Source organism: Eulemur rufifrons, chromosome 18 (genome assembly GCF_041146395.1).
Source record: "Eulemur rufifrons isolate Redbay chromosome 18, OSU_ERuf_1, whole genome shotgun sequence".
Classification (NCBI taxonomy): Eukaryota; Metazoa; Chordata; class Mammalia; order Primates; family Lemuridae; genus Eulemur; species Eulemur rufifrons.
Genome location: NC_091000.1, coordinates 64,431,025 through 64,449,326, shown reverse-complemented (window position 1 = coordinate 64,449,326; position 18,302 = coordinate 64,431,025). Strand labels below are relative to the sequence as shown.

Here is an 18,302-nt window from a genome sequence, read left to right as displayed (position 1 = left end):
CAATTGCTCATTTGACACAGGTATGGACCTTGGCACTCCCCACTTAACAATCGTTGAGTGGCTCCCAACACCTCCCTGACGGAGGCTGACCTGCCCACAAACACACAGCTGGTGCCAATCTTTGAATTCACTTGGAGAGTTTGTTCTAAAATGCAGGTTCCCAGGCCAGCTTCCCGAGAGTCTATTTAGTAGGGGTGTGTGTGGCGGGGGCTGGGGGGGCGTTCCCAGTGATTCTGGTGCGTGTGGTTCACAGGCTGACGTTGCGACACACTTTCTCCGTATGTGAATATGCCGTGCACAGGTATTAATAGGTCCGTATCGGCTGTCAGATGGAGCTGTAACTCGCTTCATGGCCTTCTCTTCCTTTCCCTAGCTGTGATGCACCTGTGTTCCTGCTTCTTCCTGGGTCCCCTGGGTCCTTCTTACCTCCACCTCCTTCTCTCTAAAATCCTCCCACTCTGTTCTCAAAGGTCCAGCTCAAAGATCACCTCCTCTCGAAGCCTCTAGAACCCTCCTCCGCATTCCCACCCAGCCACCCCCGGTGTGTCTCTGCCGCCAAGTGCACCACGTCCCAGGTAGCGACGGGCCCAGCTAGCGCGAAGACAGGGACTGGCTCATGCATCTTTGACTCCCCAGGGCCTGGCATTCAGCAAGAGATTCATACGAACCTGTAGGCCTTTCAATCCAATTTATTGCAGTCCAATTCGATTTAATGCAATTCAACTCATTTCATGTCAGCACAATACAAGAGCCCCGGGAGCCCATTCTGAGCACCAACACAAAGACCGCAAGCCTAGAGAGTCCCAGCTGCAGGGAGCTCACTCGTCTAAGGCATGACACTCGTGTTCACGTGAAGCATTATTCAGCCTGGACACTGACTTCTACCTCCACCCCAGGCCCGGCTGACTGCTGCAACTGCCAACCCTTCCGAAGTCCCCTCCCCGGCCTCCTCCTGAGGACTTTGAACACTTCCCCAAGATGGAACTGGAAGCTGCTAAGGTATGTGTTGCAACCGTCACATTGCAGGGTTGGTGGCTCGCTTTGCACAGAGCCCTCTGTCTGCTGGCCTCAGGGGCCGTCTACGTAATGCGGGGAGAGTAAGCTGACCCGAGTGAACCTTCTGCTTGGGTCGTGTGGTTCATCCAGTACTCACTGGCGGGGACCCACATCCTGTCCTACTGTCTAGCAAAGTTGCCCTGGTTTCCCGGGAAATCTCCACCCAGAAACAATGCACAAACAGCCGTTATTCATCAGCCACGAAGCCCTCGTCACCCAGCGCCCCCAGCAGTGACTTCCCAGAGCCATCACATTGAGGATCCAGGTGAGTGAGTTGGTGCTGTCCTAAGTTTCACAGATAGCAAAACGGTGCAGAAGACGGACGGGTCTCCGGAACTGCCTGTCCAGGGGACTTCCTGAAGCAGCCGAGGCGGAGGGCACAGCCCTGGCACCTGGAGACCAGAGGTGGCCACGCTGCAGGGGGGCAGTCCAATGCCATCAGTGAGTCTCCCTTCTCCTGCGTCTGAAAGAGCAAAGGGAGAGAGTGACCTCCTGAGAGGCTTCCGGGCGTCCCACCAGGCACTTCCCGACCGCTGTGAAGCGTGTGGCGGGACAGAAGCAACGGGGCAGGGGCCCGTCTCAGTGTCAGAGACTCTCTGTGCTGTTCTGCCCACAGTCAAAGACCCGGAGAAAGAACCTCCCCTCGCTTCCACCCTTCAGCCCATGAAGAAACAGACAGAAAAATCTAGGATGGGGTTCAAACTTTCTGAAACTGGTCCATTCTGTGATTCCCCAATGAAAGGGTAAATGCCATGCTTCTCCCTTGGGACTTAGTTAGAATTTCATGCTTTCAGTGAGAAACTGGCATAAAAAGAAAACCCCAAATTTAGCCATGCTTCATGAGTAAAGCCGTGAAAAATGACAAGACTCATCTGGAGAGATTTGGAGGTTTTTGCTTTGTAACAGAATCGGCTCCCAAGTATTCTCACTCATTCTTTCATTCACTCAACAAATATGTATTAAGTGCCTACTGTGTGTCAGGCCCTGGACCAAGAGCTGGGCCACCACGGGAGCAAGATGTGGCCCTTGCCTCCATGGCACGTGCATCGAGCAGGGGAGAGGAGCACACCACGATGGCTCAGTCCGTGCGGAGCAGACGCCCCACCTGCCTGTGGCTGCCCGGGGGGTGGGCCGAGAAAGCTTCCTTAGAGGAGGTGCTATGAAAACTGAGGTTGTAAAAAATAAGACCCCACTTTTCCCAAGTCATCAGTGCCCGTGTCACCAATAACAGGACAACCCAGCAGCATCATGTGGCCCTGGAGATGCAGCTCGGAAAATGACACAGCACCACTTCAGGGCTATTCTGCCAGGAAGGCAGAATCTGAATCAAATCTCAAGGAAACAGCACACAAACTCTCATTAGGCAACATTCTGCAAAACAACCAGCCTGTACTCTTCAGAAATGCCAGTTTCCTCTAAATTTTTTTTTTTTTTAATTAGCCAGGTGTGGTGGTGTGTGCCTGTATCCCAGTTGAGGCAGGAGGATCGCTTGAGCCCAGGAGTTCAAGGCCACCGTGAGCTATGATTGCACCTCTGCACTCATCCTGGGCAACAGAGCAAGACCCTGTCTCTGAAACAAAAATACTAATGTTGTGAAAGACACGGAAAAAGTGGGTGTTCCAGAATAAAGGAGACTAAGGAGACAAGACAACTAGATGTAACGTGATCCTGAACCCGGAAAAAAATAGTTGTCAAGGACCTTGGTAAGACAATCAGTGAAATCTGACCACAGCCTGTAGATTAGGAAACATTGTGTAAATGCTACATTTCCTGATTTTGCTAACTGTAATTTAGTTATGTAAGAGAACATTTGTTAGGAGATAAACACTGGTGTATTTAGGGGAAAAGGGACTTGATATGTCTGCAATTTACTCAATAGCTCAGAAAAAATAATACATATATGGTGGGCATGTGTGATATATGTACGTGGCAAAATGCTGACTATGCTCTGGGTGAAGTGGAAGGGCATGGGGAATTTCTTTGTACTATCTTGCAACTTTTGTGTAAGTTTGAACTATATCACAACTAAAGCTTACCCCAAACTGGGTGCTTGGCTAGGGGCGTAGGGTTCCAGCCCTGCCACCCAGGGAGAGAGGGCAGCCTGTGCAGGCACAGGGAGCAGCGGTGCGGTGTGCACAGGAGCAAGCAGCCCCGCTGGAGGACAAGGTCAAAGGAGAACTAGGGAGAGAGCGGGTGGGTTCAAAGGGCAGGCAAGGCAAACAGTGGAAGCCCTGGCCTTCGTCCTGCCGGCTGTGGGGAACCACTGGAAGGTTTTCAGCAGGGGGAGAGACGGGCTTAGAATGCCATTTTACAACGACAACAGCTAGTGGGTAGTGGGCTGGAAGGGGACCAGACTGGCAGGTGGGAGGGTGGGGCAAAGCTCTCGCAGGCACAGGAGAGCACACGGCTGTGGGCCTCTGGCAAGCGCTAACAGGCAAGAACCAAGAGCTTGCCATGTGGGCGCAGAAGAGCTGGATTTAGGAGATTAAGAGGTAGGAGGATGGAGGGGGTCTGCAAAAAGGGAGTTTCTTATGGACGTGAGGTCAAAAATACTGATGAAGAAAGTGGTTTAGGGAAGGAAAATGACCAGTTCTCACACTGAGTCCCAGGTGCCTTGGGACACGGGGTGTTTGGCTGCACGGGTCTGACACTCCCTGGAGCAGTCCGGGTGCTGTGGCAGAGCGCATGGGGGCTGCTGGGGTCAGACCGCCTGCTTCTGCGTCCCCGCTCGCTCTCACTAGCTGAGTGACCCAGGCAAGTTGCTTTGTCGTTCTATGCCTCCATTTCCTCAGCTGTAAAATGGTGATATTAGAACGTGTCTCAAATAGAGAATTAAAAGAGTGAACACAAGTAAAATGCTTAGAAGCAGCCCTGGATGAGAGCTAAGTGCTCAATAAGGGTCAGCACCCCCCAATTTCAGATGGTCTCTCAGCCATCCAACAAGAGGGTGAGAAACAGTGCGAAGGGGGCAAGGGATGCAGCCCCGTTTCTGTACAAGAAAAAGTCAGGTGGAGGCTCCTCACCGCCACCAGCGTGCTTGTGCCGTCCTGCCACACGGCCAGTTAGGGACTTCATGGTGTAAGCCTCCCAACCCCTGGAGCCACAACCCCTGCAGTGTGGTTGTGGGAGAACCAATAGTGCCTGTAAAAATGCAGATGCCTGGCTGGATGTGGTGGCTCACACCTATAACCCCAGCACTTTTGGAGGCCAAAGTGGGAGAATCGCTTGAGGCCAAGAGTGTGAGACCAGCCTGGGCAACATAGCAAGACCCCATCTCTAAAAAAACCCAAAACTTAAAAATTAGCATGGTGGCGCACACCCGTAGTCCCAGCTACTCAGGAGGCTGAGGCGGGAGGATCCCTTGAGCCCTGGAGTTCAAAGCTGCAGCGAGCTATAATCACGCCACTGCACTCCTGCCTGGGTGACACAGCCAGATCCTATCTCTAAAAAAAATTAAAATAAAAAAAATTTTTTAAATGGTAGATTCCTGGGTCCCAACCCAAAGCCACAGAATCAGACTTTCTGGGAATGGCACCCTCAACTTTGCACTTTAAGCAAGCCTAACCCCTGCCCCACAATCTTACGGGCAAGTCAATCTGCAAATGCTGCCTAAGGGCAAGGACTGATTGTTGAAGTAACACATTTCATCTTTTATCTTGTCATCATTTGGACCGTTTCATTTATATAACTCAGCCAGGTGCAGTGGCTCATGACTGCAATCCTAGCACTCTGGGAGGCCGAGGCAGGAGGATTGTTTGAGCTCAGGAGTTCAAGACCAGCCTGAGCAAGAACGAGACCCTGTCTATATAAATAATTTATATAACTCAATAAAATGTGAGGTTTTAAGTGACCAAACAATTCCCATCATCTTAAAAAACACAGTAGTTCCTTGAAAACAAAATTACTCTATGGGAGTATGTTTTTTAAAAGACGCAGGTAGGCTGAGGTGGTTGTTACTGCCTTTTACCTTAGCCTGGATGACAGATGATTTTTGACCAAGGAAGAAGTGATAGCTCTCTTCAGGCTGTGATAAGGGAGAGAAGGCAGATTTTTTTCTAAGAAGATGTGCAGAGCAAAATTAGGACATGGACAAGGAAGCTGATTTGTGTTTAAGAAGGACTAATAGTTGAGCTGTCCAAAGACAGGACAGGCCACCTGGCCAGATGGAGGTGGCCAACAGCAGGCTATAGAATAGAGTCCTGCATTGGGCAGAAAGATGGACTGGATGACTCTCAAGATTATTTCCAGCTGGTCACCGTGGATCACGCCTGTAATCCCAGCACTTTGGGAGACCGAGCTGGGAGGTTCACAGCTACAGCTGTGATCTACCTCCCTAGTGTTTCACTTCCCTAAGGGAGTTTCACATAAACCATTTACAGCGACTCCTATGCACCTGGTTGCCAGTTTCCTCAGGCTTTGCTTTGGTAAATCCTTCCTGGTCGAGCTGCAATGTGCAACCAAGATGACCATTAAACTTCTCATTCTTGTATGGAATCCTCAAGGTGCAACCGCCTGCCCCACGAGCCTGGAAGTCCCCAGCCAGAGATCTGGGCATCTGTGAGCCCACGACATGGCAATTCAGCCTACCATCTCCTGGCTTTTCAGTGAATGGTAACCAGTAGGTGACCTGGAGAAACAGCCTTCACAGTATGAGCCACCATGATCACGTGAAGGCTCTGGACACAGACACACTTGAGTTCGAGTCTCAGCTCTTCCACTTAACAGTTGAGTGATTTTTAGCAAGTTATTTAACCTGTGTACCAATTTCCTTATTTACAAAATAGGGATATACCTACTTCACTGTGTGGCTGTGATAAATAATTCATATTTATTAAACACCTACCATATGTGCCAGGTACTGTTTTAAGACTTGGTGAGCTTAAATAAAAATTCTTGCTGTGGTGAAGCTTCCATTTATTTCACAGGGGGTGACAGGACAAGGTAGGAAGGACAAGGTAGCCTGACAGCAGTAAGGGCATGAGGACAACACAGCTGGGTGTGTGACGCAGGATGCTCGGGTGACGCCGTCCCTGAGGGACGTTGGTCAGGGAAGGCCGACAGCAGGAAAGGCGGGGGCTGAGACCTGGGCAGAGGGCACTATGCCAAGGCCCTGCCCCTGGACATGCATGGCCGGGTACAGGATGGGAAGGGGGCTGACGGGAAGCACAGGAGAAGGCGAGGCAGGGAAGCGCCAGAGCCTGGGGGGCCCTGCAGGCCATGGGGGAGTCACCCCGTGACAGCCAGAGGAGGGTCTGAGGGAGGGGCCCAGGCTGGGGGCGGGAGGCCAGAGGCGCAAAGGGTGGGGCAGGAGGGGCTGCACTGGGCATGCGCCTGGCGCCAACTGGGCAGCGGCTAGTGGGGCTGATGACTTTACAAATAACATAGGACGCTGGGGTCCCTGCAGAGGAAAAACACTTTCAAGTGTTTTCGATTAATAAACTCGATTTTCTTTGAATATGTAAAGTGACAATACATCCAAGTTTTTAAAAATTGGCTTATTTTCTTTTTTGGCTTCAGAAAAGCTGTCCACAACCATTATGATTATTATACTCATCGTAGGAGGCTCATATAAATTTAACATTGCATTTATTGCTTCCATTATAAAATATAAGCACATTACAAACATTTTGAAAAGGAAAATGTAAATCCACCACCCTAACACAAAAACTGCTTTAGCATTTTGGTGTATTTCTTTTTAAACTTTGGATTAATCCAAAATTTAATACTGAGGGTTTCAAGCATTGCAGAGAAGACATAAAAATGCTGGTTCTTACTGTCCTAATTTTTTTTAATTCTCAAAGCATTTTTTCCTTTCAGCAGAAAAGACTGAAAACATTACATAGTTTACAAAGACTGATCTCTAACACATGTGCACAGCCTCTAATCAAAAGTTACTTATTCTATGAAGAACACATTCATTCAGTTCTACTGCTTTAGAATAAAATCTTAAACAAATTGTAGGTACTACTGACTCACTGGGTATACAACCAAGAAAATTAAATCCAAGATCCATCTCTGTTTGCTTAGAAATGTTTAAATGGTCAGAATATGCAGTCTATGCAATTATTGGGAACCAAAACCCTCAAAGGTGAGCGGGGAATGGGGGCAGGAAGAGACCTTACTTAATGTGTGGGGAGAGGGAGGGAGTGTCTTTATGGCCATTATCTGAAAAGCCAACTAGCTGACAGCCCAATAGCTCATGTAAAACTCATCTTAAATCAGCTGTATTCTAAACACCACTTTGTTATTTGAAATGTCTAAATTTTTTAAGTAGAGAATGTGTGAACTTTTAAAATAATTTCCAGGGAGAAATTCTAATCAATATTGTAATGTTTTGTTTCGTTTTGTTTTGTTTTTTGGCTTACTATTTTAGATTCCTTTTGTGCTTCTCATCTTCAAGACCAAGTGGTAATATGCATTGGTACTTTAGGAAACATTTCATGTTGCACAAAAATACTTTCAAGATTGGCTTTTTAATTAAGTGATACATAAATTAAAAGATGCATTCGACAGGACAGTAGACCTGTGTAAGCAGTAGGTCAGATTGATGAAAATAACCAAGAAAGAAAAGTGCTCACTTACATCTTGGGTTTACCAAACTTAAAAAAATATGAGTTCCAGATAAACAGCAGGAACATTTCTCAAAGCTGCACAAGAATTTTAAGGATTCATTATTCCAGTTTCATTAGTCTCAAAAGATATCCAAATAACATTTTCAGACATAATTACCCGATAAAACTTCACATTGCAGAAGTTTTACCATAAACAAATCTGATGAAAATACGACGCCAGAAATCACATTTCGAGTTTGCAGGCACTAAAATTAAAACAGCAAACCCAAGACCTCCTGAAATCAATTAGAAAACATAAAAAAGTATTTTGAACCAGAGGTATTTTTGCCCAAACTGCATAAATTCAGATTTCTCTCAAGTTCTGTAAGTTGTTAGATTATGAAGTGGAGAGAAATGAAATCTTATTCACAGCAGAGCTAAAATTAGTAATCATTTATTAAATACTTAACATGCAAAATACCATAGTCAGGGCTTTATAAGATTTCAGGTTGGCTAAATGAGAGAGTCATGTTGCTGAAGAATGACAGGAAGGTAGACTGGGAAGGCTTATGGAGGAAAGTAAACATCTGTGATTTGCTGGTTTGGGGTTACAATAAGAACTTTAAGTGAAAATGAGTCACAGGCAGTTATAATGGCACTAAGGAAATAGTTTAGGTCTAAAACTCAGGAATGAATGAATCAAGAGTTAGCAGAGGAAGCCAAGAAGTGCCGAGCTCTGTTAACAGGCTAGTCCAGAGGCGGGGAGGATGAGCCGGAGCTAGCTTGGGGCTAGTGAACAGAATCACCAAAAGGAGCTCAGGGCAGGGTCATGCAGGGTCATAGAAGCAAAGGTGAATTTGGGGGCCGGTGGTCAATGCGCTAAACGGGGAACTGAGACTAAAGTTGTTTCCAGCAAGTGGGGAGCCATGAACTCCTAAGACAGCAGGTCTTCCTGGGCAGAAGCTAATTAGAAGGAAATTGAAAAGAAAGTCTGGTAAAGAAAAGGAAGCCAATAGCATAGTAGCTGTTTTGACAAAGGGAAAAATAACAAAAAGCAGCTAGAGGCAGGAGAGTCGTGCGCAAGACTTAAGACGAGGGTTTTTGGATAGACAGATAGCATGAAAGGAAAGAAGCCAGAGATGGAGAGGACATGGGAAAGGAGGTTTACAACTGGAGATAAGTCTTCCACAATCTGGAAGGGACAGGAGCTGGTTGGTGACAGAGAAGGGGTTCAACCATAAGGACTCAGCTCTGAGCACCTTGTGTTCACCTTTGTTGCAGCTGATGCAAAAAAGTTCTCACCCTACAGAGATAACCATGAACGCCCACCAACAGGGTTATCTCTTGAAATCAGACCCCTGAGGCCGCCATTCGGTATGTGAAAAGCCAGTGTGACCAACGGGTCACAGATTCTTACAGGTGGTTCCTGAAATGTGACTACTTCTAGGCAGGGGGCTGCAGTATAAACCAGATACGTCCTATTCAGGTGGACTAAGGAAGAAGTAAAGACAAACATCCTCATACGGCCACTTAGAGTGACCCTTTGGCCAGACTCCGCTTCAAGAGCAGACAGCAGCCTGCTCTGGATCTGACTTCCACCTGGGAGACAGCGGCATGGGCTCGTAGGGCCAGATGTAAGACACATCAATATGTTTCAGACATGAAAACGTCGATGATTATAAACTGGATGAGATATTACATGCAAGAGTTTCAAATGCACGTACTTAAACTGCTCGGAAGAGTTCAAGGGGATGAAATCCTGTTCCCATTATGTGGGGACCAATTGCTTTAAATCTTCTACCATGGATGATGGCAATGGGTCCTTTTATGAAAGGTATTGTCCAGACAGAGTATCTACAAATGTAGCTTGACTCTGGATTGTGATAGCATCCAAACAAAAAAAAAAAGCACATCAGAGAATATAAAACGCCAAGCAAATCCTAAGTGTTGCAACAAGAACACAGGTAGGTGTATTTCATGCATTACTGTGAACGTGCTCCCTGTCCAACGATCCGTACACCTTATTCCAACCGAGCTGGAAAGAGCAACAGACCAAATGTGATCGGATGGATGCCTGGGCTCCTGCAGCCTGTTCATCATGAGTAACAGGGTCTTCCAGGGTCGCTGTGATGATAAAATGAGGATGTATGTGAAAGAGGAGATGCTTGACAGACTCAATCTGAAACACCATTTTTGACGAAAGTACTTCTGATACTCCTTTCTAAAGTGCCTTTAGACCTTAAGCACCTATTTCCACAAATGTAAGATGGATGATCAGAACAGTATGATTCCTGAAAAAACATTCAGAAATAAGACTGCTTTTCTTTGGGTGGTTCATATGCCGAAATTCTGAGAAATGAGTTTCAAAAATGATTTGAACACCAACAACTTCACTGGAAAATATGTGGGCTCTCCAAGTGTTCTACAAAAGCAGCACTGGGCATGTAGGTGCTAAAAGATTTATCACAAAAACTCCCCTTGCCAGCCTTATTACTCTGGTTCATTGCTAAATCCACAGCGCTAGCCAGATTACATGGCCATCTTGAAACTTTTATTCTTTAGTTAAAAAAGAGAACTATTTTTAGCTCATATACTCAGAATTTAACTATTACTCCGCATCAATGTTCAAAAAGTACCATATACTCTTTCCCACCCCATGCTTCATGGGATGTTGTAAGAGCAGTGATTACATGGCTTACTGAGTGCCAGGCAATGTTCTAAGCACTTTCCGTGTATTAACGCCTAACAAGCCTAGGAGGCAGGCACCAAAACCTGAAGCACAGTGAGGTTATGCAACTTGTCTCCATCTAACAGGAGAGGATCTGGGATTTGAACCCCTGCAGCCCAATATGAGTTCTTTTCTGCTAAGTAAACAACTAACTTTAAAGAAGAACCACTTAATAACATTGCATTAAGGGTTTAGGGCTGACACTTCTAGTACCTCTCAATCTACAAAAGAACACGCTGAGACTCCAGAGATGAGCTACCTTTGGATAGTGGCCAAGGCAGACTAACAAAGGTCTCTTAATTCCCAGGCTAGTATTACCTCTATTTGTTCAGCCTCTCAGAATTGCCTATGACAATGGCTTACCACCAGGAATATTTATGAATCCCACTAATCACACAGAAGAATGGCAAATGAAAACTGGCCCACATTTTCTCTTCTTCCTTTGAATGGTTGTAAGTTCCTACATAATTGTGAGCTAGAAGCTAGGGATAAAAAACAAGATTCAGAGCTCCTAATACAGAGGGAGACAGACAGACTGCCACAGGTACTGACACAAGTCTACATAAGGGACAGCAGGGGAACAAACAAGGCAGTCAAATCATCTTTGACTGTGATTTAGAGACTTTAAAGGTTATTCTTCATGTGCTTTCCAGGTACACTGGATTCTTTTTTCAATGCCCCACTGTGCCTATTAAGGGAAACCCGTAACAGAACAGAAAGACGGCTAGAGAGGCCTAAACCTGTAACCAGAGTTCTAGAACCATCTGGTTGTATAACCCAAGAGCAGACACTTCACTGTCACCTCTAACATGAAGATGGACCTTTCAACCCTTTTCAGCTTGGAAATCCAATCAAGCAATTATTAAATCTAACTTGCAGAAAATGTTTTTAAGGACTATGATTCTGTTAATAAGGAGATAAAGACACATGATTAGTAGAGATTAAATAGGGTATTGTGGATAACTGAATTATTATAAACAAAAATGAAATGTCAATTTCAAATAACTATACATACATACCACAAATATTAGACAAATCAATTTATAATAGCTCAGAAGACTCTTTGGGGCTTTATATACTATTATATTATATAGCAAGTATATATAGTATATTCAGTACTGAGGTTATTTGAACTTTCCATATTCAATATGTAACCTTGACCAAACTACTTAAAGTCAGGTTTTGTTTTTTCCATCTACAAAATGAGAATAGTATCACTCTCCTTGAGGTGGTGTGAAGGTTTATGAGATGATAAATGGAAAGGTCCAAGGAACACAGCACATGAATGACGTTTAGTAAATGAGTTCCCTTTCTACTTCCTTAAAAAAGCAGCTAACTGGTACCTAAACCTAAGTGCCATATCCCTAAACAACTCCAAAATCTTAAAAATGAAAAACCCCAGAACTTCCAATCATATAATTAACACAGAAGGCTACGTTTTTGTATAAATGAAAAAGGATAAAATCATGCAAATACTAAGTTCATAAGAGTCCTAAAGAAATTATTTAGATGATTCCAAGTCAGTTCTTAAGTGTTGTTCTTCCTTCCTAAATATCCTCTAAGGATGATCTTACAGATATACAGACCTCTATCTACATAGGTTTCTTAACAATGAAACCTAACATTTCACTTACACTAATAACAAGGATCTTGTATATGTTAGGATGCTCTTCACTAAGCTGGAGGTAGTAGTTCAAAGTAAGACTTTAAGAAAATCAGAACAAATTTATTAATTTTAGTTCTATAGCTGCAAATGATGCCATCTAAAACTGTGGAAGTACTTAAGTGTATCTGAAAATGTTTTTACATTTAAGCTAATATCTAATTTTAGAACTAAAATAAAGGGCGCGGTCTATCAAAAATCTTGTTGTATTGCTGAGTTAAAAATTATTTCATTATTCAAATGCACTAACCAAGTAAATTTTCCTTCATACCAAGGGTATGGATATCATTGTACTGCAAAAGAAGAATGCTATATACGAGCCTTGCCTATTATTACATTTATCTACTATACCTCCAAAATAATCTGTCATTAAGTAAAGGTTCCAATGTTACACTGCCACTATTTACTTCTCCCCAAAAGTCAGAATACTGTTCTAGGCTGATGACCTACAAAGGCACTTTTAAGACAGCAGTTCTTTAATATTTATTTTAAGGTCTAAATTTGCCTTTTCCTCCTATCAAAGTCACATTTTCTGAAGCTGCTTAAAATTAAAAACCTCATTAAGTCAATATGATTTTTACTTTTACTCCTTCCCTAAGGCTTCTAACTCAGAGGTCCCATTTCCCTTTTCCCCTCCTTGGACATTGCTTCAGAGGGCAGGATTAGCCCTACAAGTCACTATGTAAGACTATAAAATAAATGATGAAGCTATACAACCAAAGCAAGATCCATGCTTTATGAACACATTATTCTCACATGTTGAGGTGACAGGTTTGATACACAAGATCCTTAAGTTCATTTTACATATTCTGAAACCAAGTTGTTGAAAAGAAGAATTCTGAAGCCATGGTTGGTGTAGCAAACGAATATATCAAAACAAAGAAAAACTTCATTCAAATATTTACATTTAAAAAATAGGCTACTTATTAAGTGTGCTTGAACAAACCATGTGTGGAATTGAATTCCATTCATTATGGAGTTAGTTTCTGCTAAATACTTACTGATGCTATAGACGACCCCTGGCATCTGAGCACTTAAGAGTTTTCAACTGTTCCCAATCTATACTAAAAGAATAAAACATAACAAATAATAAATTCTACATTTCTGAAGGCACTAATTCGAACCTCAGAAGTAGAAGGGCTGGTATGTAAGGCAAATTACTTAGGAGTGAGGAGGGCTGGCAGCTGTATAGCTTGGTGTGGTTTTGCAATGTATTACCACGTATTCAGTAAGACTCTCTAGAGGCCATTTAAATATTGTACTAACAACTTGCTGCATTATATTCTAGCAGTTTCACAAACTTAAATATTCACAAAAATGTTTTGGAATATATTCCTTGAGAATATGAAGGCTTTCCTATGTTACATTAAACAAAAAAACATGCAGTTAGAGCTCATAGAGCTTTTTCAGAACAAACTATTGATCATACAGCCCAAAAACTCAAACACTTTATAGTACAAAGTTTATAGTCCAGCAATGCCAATATAGGTAATTTGACAATTTAGGCTCTGCCTGCAAAGTGTTTAACAATTATACAATAACTTCTATTGTCATTGGCTTTGGCTCAGATGTTTAAATACTTTAACAGCTCAGAAAGACTTTTTTTGTTTGTGTATGTATTTTGTTTTGTTTTTGTCTGTGTGTGCATGGGTGTAAGGGGCATTGAATTGGATAAGAATGAAGAGAGGTCAGGAATTAACGAGCCACTAAAATTCCATTTACCATTTCCTTACAAAATATATGTGGGAGAATATGGCTTAAAGATAGAGAGGGAAAGCCTCTTACTTGTTTTTACTTTATCCTTTATCTAGTCTGACAATAATGCCAAACTTAATTTACTGCCTAGGACAAGGATAACTCTCTAAGAGGATTTTATGAAGTCTAGTTTAATTTTGGTTCTAAGGTCTTGAGCACAATTTTTTGGGATTTTTTGAATTAACTGAAAAAAAGGTTATGTCAACAACCAAAACTCCCCAAAGTTTAGATTGGTTAGCAGCTTTAAAATATCCAACTCATTTTTTTTAAGACTAGGATTAGTTGGCATATATCTCTGTCCCCACAATTTAATTTTCTGCTTAATCTATAGACCAAAGCAACTTTTCTTAAGAAGGGGTGCATCTATTAAGGAGAGAAAAATTATTTCTTTAAAAAAAACTGAGAAGGTCTAAAATCATCCCAAAGCTATCTCTGGGTCAGAAGTACAGTAACAATGGACAACACAACCCAGTTTACACAAATGTACTGTTTTCTTTTTGTTAAAAAAGGGGTAGGGTTAGGTTTTACATATCAAAGTTAGCAGAATTTTCATGTTTCACAATTTTGTTTGCTAGAGAGATCCCAAAATTTCTTGAATTCATTTGGGAAGTTTTCTGAAGGTGTGCATTATAGTAAACAGCAGCAAAATACCAAACAATTCTATTGCCAAAAAGCAGCTAATCCTGCTTGTGCCTTTAGAATACTAGTTGTTAAACAACAACAACAAAATACTAATTTGTGCCATCAATTGAAATTTGAACTATTCCAAGAAAGAAACAAATTCTTCCCTTTAAAACTATTCAAGGCAGGACATCAAACAATCATATAGGGCAAATATTCATTGAGTTTTGGCAGGGAGGAAAATCAGAAAATGTCAAAAAGGAAGAGACAAAAGCATAATACTTAGTATTCTAAAGGCTCATTTCAGGTAGTTCAACAATGATTCTGGTAAAACCAACTGCTCACATACATACACACACACACACGCACACAGATTTTAATGGTTTTAAAAAAACCAGATTTTTACTTTAGAAAAATGAATGCAGTGCATTTTCAGCAATATTATCGCCACAGACTCTGATTTCTCAGTCCACACATAAGTAGTAGTTGCCTTCTATGGTGATATGGCTTCTCTGCACTAATTCCCATCAGGCCGAAAAACATTAGGGCAGGTTAAGCAAAGACTGAATTGTTGCACAAAGGAACATTTACTCATCAGATCCCACTGATCTCTTCTGTGCCCGTTTCCTGGGCAACCTTCTTGGTGAAGCTTTATCTGGAAGACAAGAGAAAGTTTTGAGCTTGCCTAATTATTACAAGTATATTAGATTTAAAAGACATTTAAAAAGCATTTTCCTTCAACTTTCCCACTAAGCTTAAAACACACAAACATGCAAGAATACCATCTATTAATAATAAATGTCTCCTATCTAGCTACAGGTTTTTAAAAGAACCTTTAATATAACCTATCAAGAGGTAACTCTATTAAAATGACACTTTTTTGCAATTAGGATAGGAAAAAGACCGAATTGTGGTTACTATACTATTGAAGATACCATGCAAAATCATCTTGAATTCTGTATCTCAACTATAACATGCACAAGGAAAAACTTTTAGAAACAGTTTAAAAGGCATGATATTTGAAGCTCAAAAAAAAATTTACACTTGTTAAAAAAGATTTAGTATTTAAAAATGTAGTCATGTTGTATGCATAATTTTTCACAATTTCATAAATGTACCTGGAATAAGGAGTAGAATAAAAGACATTAGATAGTATTTCAATGCCAAAACTATTCTATGCACATAAGCATTATCTTTTTACTTCTTTCCCTTTATCTCCTATATAGATTCTTAGTGAGGTCTATTTAACAGAATAAATTTGTGGTGAGTTTTTCTACTTTTCTTCAGTAAGATGAACCATCCATAGTTTCTTTAAAAAGTAAAAGGCTAGGCGGGGTGCAGTGGCTCATGCCTGTAATCCCAGCACTCTGAGAGGCTGAGGCAGGAGGACTGCTTGAGGCCAGGAGTTCAAGACCAGCCTGAGAAACAGCACCCCGTGTCTCTACTAAAAACAGAAAAAAATTAGCCAGGCATGGTGGCGCATGCCTGCAGTCCCAGGTACTCTCGACGCTGAGGCAGTAGGATTGCTTGAGCCCAGGAGTTTGAGGTTGCTGTGAGCTAGGCTGATGCCATGGCACTCTAGCCTGGGCAACAGAATGAGACTCTGTCTCAAAACAAACAAACAAACAAACAAACAAACAAAAAAAGTGAAAAGTTGGACATATCTTCTGACCATTATTGTCTTTTTCTTATTTTCTAAAAATAATTTACATATCAGGAAGATAAGCTAATTGTGGAATAAGTTAGAAATAAAAATAATTTTTCCAGTTGAAAAAAAGTGAAAGGTTGGAAAAAGATCTTCACCAAAGTATGAGGTTTGTTCATACTCACCAAAGCACACAAAATTCAGCAAAATACTGTTAAAATTGAATTTAAAATATCAGTATGATTTCATGATTTTAAAAATATGCGTTTTAGCTCAGTTCACAGCAAAGACTTAGAAACAATGGGCTCAGTATAAATGATATCCCTAAAGTCTAGATTTTAGTTTCTAGCATTATTAGAAACATAGCTAGCTTTGTGTCTGGGGCAGAGAAAGTACAAAATAAATTTGGATTATCTTGCTGACCCAGCAAGTAAGGGATCATTCTAAGATCAAAGGGATAAGATTAGGGGCAGTTCAAAAGGGCTCTCAACAGCTAAAACTGTCACAATTTGAGCTTAAGAAAGAATATTGTTGACTGAGACACACTGATCCTATGAAAATCTAAGTTTATATATGATAATAAAAAAAAAGGAGAAAAATGAGAAAAAAACTCATCTGGGTGGATTTTATACTAACCCTTTACTTTCAAAATTGGTAAAGGGAACAATTAAGCATTTATCCTGCCTTTTTAGCAGGAATTGTCAATTCTGTAACTAGAGTACCAACTGATGAGAGAAAACTACAAGTCTGGCAGTTAGTAAAAACAAGAAATTACAACTGAAAATAATCAATTTCAACTTCTGAGACATTACTGACTCATGCAAGGATTATCAACTAGTAAACGGCTCAGACAACTGAACAACTTTGCAATGCCAAAGTAGTACTACACAGATAACCTCTAGATTGCAAAAGGAAACATCTACTGGTTACAAGGAAAGATCATGTGGCTACCACCCTGACCTAATGCTCAATTCAACTTCACTAAGGATGGGGCAACCAGAGACTGTGTTCCTTGATCTAATAAAGGAAAAAGTACTTATTAGCTATGATGTATGCTATCAGCCAAAAATAATTAAATATAATCAAACCTATAGATTTAACATCCAGTCTAGACGGAACTGGTTATAAATTTAAAAGGACTTCAGAGATATAATAACCAGATGCAGTTCATCATCCTGCAGTGGAAAAAATCAGTTGTAAAGGATATTTTTCAAACAATAGGAGAAATTTCAATGTGACTATTATATGTAATAAAATAATAACTTTCTAAATGTGATGTTATTTCAGACTGGCAAATGTTATTTCTTTACAAACTGAAACATTTTAGAGGTAGTGTGTCTTAGCTGTAATTTAAAGCACCTCAACATTAAACAAGTTAATAAATGACTTTTGTATAGAAAAGAAATCTACATTGTAAAACAGCAAATAATCATGTACAGCCAACTATACTTTTCATACCCTTCTCTCTCCTTGAACTCTAGCCCTTGACCCTTCGGAAATGCTCTCTCATTGGATATCACAGCATGAGGACTCTTTGATTTCACAGGGTGAGGCTACAACTAGAATCACCCAGGCTCTAGGGTTTGATACAAGTAATAATAGGGAGAAAGGAGTGTGTTTGTGTGTGTTATGTGTCTTCAGCTATTTTCAAATCATAAAAACAATTTAAAAATAACATTCCTCTCAATGATAAGCTCATAGAGGACAATGCATCAAAAGATTCTTGAATCTGATAAATATTTTATCATCTTAATTGGGTAACTAGATTAGTTTAATGCTTCTTAGAAGCTCTGTTGTTACTTGTAAAGTTTTTTCAAAACCAGAGATTCATTTAAACAGGAAAAGAAAAGGAAAAATAGAAGTAACTTTGGTGGTAGGTAAGTTCCCATGGTTCTAAAGCAAACTCAGGCTAAATAATCAGATTTTGAGAAAGATAAGCAAGTATTGTTAAAAAAAAAAAAAACACTTAGTGATGTTAACTCTACCCATCTTTAAGAAGTCTCACTGGGGAAAACATATGGACTTCATAATGAAACAAACCTAGCTGTGAATCTTGGCAAGCTACTTTTTCTTAGGAGCAATTTTCTCATCAATAAATACACAGCTTCTTATCTTGCAAAGTAAATGCCCAATGCACAAAGGGCATGCAACATATGTTTAAAGTCTTTCCTTCATGAAGGCCTCCTCTGACTTCTAAAAGGATCCTTTTTCCTAACTTTTAAACTGTCCATGTTATTCTAACAATCACATACTGCCTCTGACTATTCAAATTATTTTTATATG

General features: G+C 41.4%; 1 protein-coding gene across 3 annotated transcripts in view; it reads right to left on the bottom strand.

Moving 5' to 3' along the window:
• Window positions 1-683: 683 nt before the first annotated feature.
• Window positions 684-18,302, bottom strand: part of SSR1 (signal sequence receptor subunit 1) — a 35,262-nt gene continuing 17,643 nt past the window's right edge. Inside the window, exons 8-9 of one of the 3 annotated variants that reach the window (XM_069493547.1) lie at window positions 14,966-15,029; window positions 684-1,519 (exon numbers count right to left, since the gene is read on the bottom strand). In XM_069493547.1, the coding sequence (XP_069349648.1) occupies window positions 1,495-1,519; window positions 14,966-15,029 (89 nt within the window). In that variant the 3' untranslated portion in view covers window positions 684-1,494. Of the gene's footprint in view, window positions 1,520-6,644; window positions 15,030-18,302 lie in introns of those variants that run through there. The other 2 variants (XM_069493549.1, XM_069493548.1) reach the window with 2 other exon arrangements.